This window comes from Rhea pennata, chromosome 13, assembly GCF_028389875.1.
Source record: "Rhea pennata isolate bPtePen1 chromosome 13, bPtePen1.pri, whole genome shotgun sequence".
In the NCBI taxonomy this organism is placed as follows: Eukaryota; Metazoa; Chordata; class Aves; order Rheiformes; family Rheidae; genus Rhea; species Rhea pennata.
Genome location: NC_084675.1, coordinates 7,868,412 through 7,873,507, shown reverse-complemented (window position 1 = coordinate 7,873,507; position 5,096 = coordinate 7,868,412). Strand labels below are relative to the sequence as shown.

The 5,096-nt window shown below is 43.4% G+C and overlaps 1 protein-coding gene across 1 annotated transcript in view; it reads right to left on the bottom strand.

The window, feature by feature from the left end:
* Window positions 1–409: 409 nt before the first annotated feature.
* Window positions 410–5,096, bottom strand: part of SALL1 (spalt like transcription factor 1) — a 13,322-nt gene continuing 8,635 nt past the window's right edge. The window contains exons 2-3 of the mRNA XM_062586424.1: window positions 1,969–5,096; window positions 410–850 (exon numbers count right to left, since the gene is read on the bottom strand). The exon at window positions 1,969–5,096 is cut by the window's right edge and continues 285 nt beyond it. Coding sequence (XP_062442408.1) covers window positions 410–850; window positions 1,969–5,096 — 3,569 coding nt within the window. The remainder of the gene's footprint in view (window positions 851–1,968) is intronic.

The following is a 5,096-nucleotide window of genomic DNA, read 5'->3' as shown; positions in this document are numbered from 1 at the left end:
AAAATTTCCAGCAGGATCAAAGTGTACATTTATATACAGATTTTTATTAGAGATCTAATGCATGACTGAGGCATTGCATCAATACCAGAGTTCATGTTAAACTGGATATAGAAAATAAGTTAATGCCAGAATAAGATCACCTAGCAGAACAGACTTGCAACTGCCATAAATGTTACAGCAAGTTTACAGCACTCTAGTCGATTAGTATTTAGTTCAAAATACAGGAGACCAAAGTTAATGCTTGCATTTGTTTGCAAAGCAAGGTTATATCACTAATAAATAAGCTCTCTTAGAACTCTAGAAGTAGAACATGGTACAAAAGAAAGTCTTGGTAATGTTGTAGCTTGCGGTTTGAAAAAAGCAACCCTAGGTTGCACTATTTGCAGGAATGTTATTTATGGAGTTTTTTCTAATTTGTTACAATTTCTTTGTTGTCTTCCACAAAACGCGTGAATCGGAAGTTTGTCCCATTTTCACTGCTTGCCATTTTCTCCAGACCAGCTAGAGGTGCATTGGGTTCTGAATTTGGGAGCTTCTCCAGGCTTCCCGTCAAGCCGCTGATGGGTGAGCTGCCGCCGTTGCCCAGCCCCCCTGGCGCTGGCGGGATGCCCCCGTTCTGGATGACGGAGATCTCATTGGTCTTCATGGCTAAGCCATTGGACAGCGCCGCCGCGTACTGGTTCCAGAAGCTGGAGGGGTCTCCACTCCCCGACCGCGCAGCCAAATCCTTCTGAAACATTTCTGGGAACTTTACAGGATTTCCTCCTAGAAATGTCATGGGGCCATCTACAGAAAGTCGTCTGCCTCGTCTCGCAGGAGTACTGTTCCACATGTGAGTGCCCATGTGAACCTGAAGAGAAAGGAAGGAAGGAAGAAACAAACAGAAAACTGTTGTTAGTAGCGGATTTCAAACTTATTTTGACCACAGAGGAAAGAGAGTGGTCCACAAACACGTCCAGGCTTGTTACGTACTGAATGGCACTAAAGGTAAAGGATGCGATACTCCATTTCCCATCTGGTTTAGTAAATAAGCTGCTTCTAGATCAGCCTATCACCAATACCCAGAATACCCCATCTTCCTCCTGAACAATACATTGCTTGTTACTCTTTTTTTATTACGTGTATTTAGTTTATAATGACCTGATGTTATTCAGTCAATTGCAGATAGCTGCTTTCAGGGCTAGAATTGCTATGTCCACTTTCATTGCAATGGTAAGTATTGTATTTGACACCCTTTACCCTATAAATGTCCTTTTCAGACAGGCAGAAAGTATCCTTTACTGATTGCTCATCGGAGAGCCTCATGTATAGACAGAACAGCCTGAAAGTAATTATTCATCTCACATTACTGGCAGCAACCTCTAGAGAAATACTCTGTCAACAGAAAAATGTACACACTAAAGTGCTCAACTGGTGTTCTAAAATGTAAGTATATTTGCTTTTTCAAACACGTATCAGTAGGAAATGTTAGTTATATAATCAATTAAAGCAATGCCCATTAGTTCCAGAATTATGTTAATAGTTTTTTTTAAATAGTCATCATTTTACATGATAGTTATGAAAAACAGCACATTCAAGAGCCTTTCACTTCTTAAAAAGGTGAAAGGCTTTTCGCATTACTAAATGCGTTTCTCTATGAATTAATACTTCTTACCAACATTGAGCTATTCAATTTCATACTCTACATAGATGTTCTTTGCTTGTAGGTGAATTTTAATCAAGCATCAAAACCACCTCACCCTTCAGACCTGCTCCAAGCACAAGCACTCATCAGCAAGAGCCGATCTAGTACTACCAAAGGTGACTGAAAAAAAAAATTGTACCAGATAACCATAAACCAAGGTAGCACTGCTACCATTAGCAGGTGTGGGAAAAAAAAAGACACAACAAACAAACAAAAAACCATAGCCCCTTCCCCCCTGCAACAAGTCAAAAGTGAAACTTAAGAACAGCAAGAAGGGAAAGTACCTTCAGATTGCCTTTTGTTGTGAATGCTCTTCCACATATAGTGCAGGCAAAGGGTTTCTCACCAGTGTGTGTCCTCTCGTGGATCTGCAGAGCACTGGAGGAGGAAAATGTTTTCCCACACGTGTTGCAGTAGTGCTGTTTGGGGGTTCTTCGGGGGAGAGCGGGGAGCAGGACAGGTGATGTGGCGGAGGAGGGCAGTGACCCCGAAGCAACCAGACTGGAGGGTGTTTCTTTGCTATCCTGAGGAGAGCCATGCACAAAGCCATTAACCTCCGTCTTTACGAGTGATGACAGTGAACTAGCAGGCATAACCGAAGAGTTCTGATTAGGACCAATACTGGAACTGGGCTCAAAAAGTTGTGATGGTAGATCTCGCATTTGATGTGTCAACATATGCTGCTTCAAATTACCCTTTGTGGAAAAGCCACGATTGCAAACTGTGCAAATAAATGGTCTCTCTTTGGTATGACTTCTGTAATGAATGTCCAAGGCACTCTGACAAGCAAATGTTTTGCCACAAATGTCACATGCGGTGTTTTTAAATTTACCTCTATCTCTGAAAGGAAAGAGCATACTCAAAGACTCTTCTTTAATCATTTTATCAGTGTTACTAGACGTCAAGTCCAAAGCACCACTGTTAGCAGGGGTTGGAGACAAACCGTTGGCAAACTCACTTGGTAAAGCTCTTACTTGTTTCTCTTCGATACCTGGTGACTTGTGGTAATCATTAGTGCTGTTAGATGGGGACAAGGCCTGCATGGAAGAGGTAGACTCTGAGACAGCAGGACTTCCAGCACTTTGGCTCTCCATATCACCACCAACAGACGAAGAATCGTTAGTCAAAACGTCCCCTTCCACTGACCCATTTTCAACTGACTTCAAGCTTGCCTGAAGTTGTTCAGCAAGTCCTGCATTGATCATCTTCATCTGATTTTCCAAAGCAGCAATACTTGACATTTCCAGGGGTAGCGGAGAAGACGACAAACTGTCTTGTGAAGCATCTGCAGATTTAGGAGTATCTGGCACACTGCTGTCAGGACAGTCTTCCATGTTCTCATCTGAGAAGTTGTCTATATCATCAAAATTCTTTTCATCAAAAGATCCTGTATCTGATTCCATTGACTCTGGATAGTTTTCCGTGACTGGGGTGTTGGGTATCTGCCCTCCCATGTGCATTCGGATATGCTGCTGAAGCACAACAGCATTGGTGAATTTTTTCTGGCAGATCGGGCATGAGTGTTGTACTCTCAGCGGGGGCATGGCACGGTGGACACTATAATGAGTCTTTAAGTTGCCTTTAGTAGTGAAAGCACGACCACAGATTTTACATTTAAATGGTCTTTCACCGGTGTGCGTGCGATAATGCATTTTCAGTGCGCTCTGGCAACTGAGGACTCGATGGCAAATGATACACTCATTAGGATCAGTTGCCTTTTTGTCAATGTTTTCTACCAGTTGCTGCAATTTTGATGTTTCAGATGCTGGCGTTGAATCCAATAATCCTCCAAATGGAAACTTTGCCTTAAATTGCTCTGACATTAGCGGCATCAGTGGATTTGTAAAAGCAACAATGCTGCTGGAGCCCGAGTCTGCTGCCGGTGAGCTCACAGAGCTGCTCATGCTAGCGATGGAGTTTGTGTTTTGAGGATTTTCTTCCATTTTGCCATTTGAGGTAGGCAAAACACCAGCCTCTACCTCATCAGAAAGTCCATTGGTAATTTTTGATGTGGGATCAGCTGTTCCCGAGTCACTCTTGACTGAGCACGGAGGGCTAGCTGAAGGTTGGCTAATGGGAATAGGTTGAGGCTCCTCAGTTTTGATGAATGGGGTCAAGCTTGGAATCGTGGGTGGGAGCGGCAGGCCAACAGACGTCGTTAGAGTGGAAAGGACTGGCTTGCTGTCCAGCCAGCTTGTGACAGGTTTCTCTGGTGGTATAGACATCCCATAAGGAATACCTGTGCTCGTAGGAATATTGTCCAAGTGCTCTGGCACCGGGTAGGGATTCATTTGAATATGAGGGTACTTTTCTTTATGACGTTGAAAGTGGACTTTTAAGTTTCCCTTTGTGGAGAACCTGTTTCCACATATGTTGCATTTAAATGGCCTCTCGCCAGTGTGAGAACGTAAATGAATCTGCAAGGCACTGTCACTCCCAAACACTTTAGCACAGAACCTGCATTTATGCTTAAAGAACGCCTCATCTGAATTACTTTTTGCTTCAAAGGCAGTTACATTTGGTGGCTTGCTCTTTCTTTGCTGTGCCAAGGCAGTCAAGGAGTTTAAATCCTCTGCAGGTGTTCCAATATTGGACAAGGGATTGGAGAAAACAGAGTTATTGGGTGTGGGCTGAGGTAGAAGTGGATTAGATGCAGGACTTAATAAACTGCTTATTGCAAAAGCTGGTGAAGATGATGCTGATACTGGTGGGTTGCTGAGCTGTGAGCCACCAATACTTGAAGCCACTTTTTCTGAGGACGGTGTTGTAACTGCTGCTGCCAATATGTTAATATTTGGAGAAGAGCCACTACTGGATGGAATTATAGTGTTGCCAGGGTTGCTCTGAGGTAGCTGTATAGGTGGTAGCTGTTTCACACCACTGATGCTGGCAGATTGACTAGCAAGGCTTTGTGCTAATCCAGCTGCTGCAGCCAGCTGCTGGGATAAATGGGAACTTAATGTGGACAAGGGGTTGGCAGATGTTCGTAAAGTACCTTGAGAAGGGCTAGAAGATGTTGGCATGTCTGTATTTTGGGAAGCCAACAATAATATTTGGTGGCGAATTTGTTCAATCAATTGCAACTGGTGGATCTGCTGCTGCTGTAGAGCCAACAGTTGCTCCATTAGAGCAGGTACAGCAAGCTTATTGTTCGATGCGCCGTTACATCTCGCTTCCTGTGAGAACTGTGCTACTGCCACTTTCGTACTTTGAAGGTTTTCAATTATTACATTGCTATTTATCACTGAAAAGTTGCCTAATGTTGTCAGATCCCCTATGTGAGGTAGAGAGGTTGTTACAGCTGAGGTACCCATTGTGGAGCTGTTACTGCTTGTAATACTATTGTTGACACTCTTGGAACTGCTACTGCTATTGTTAATGCTGGAAGCCTCCACATCCATGGATTCTTCCT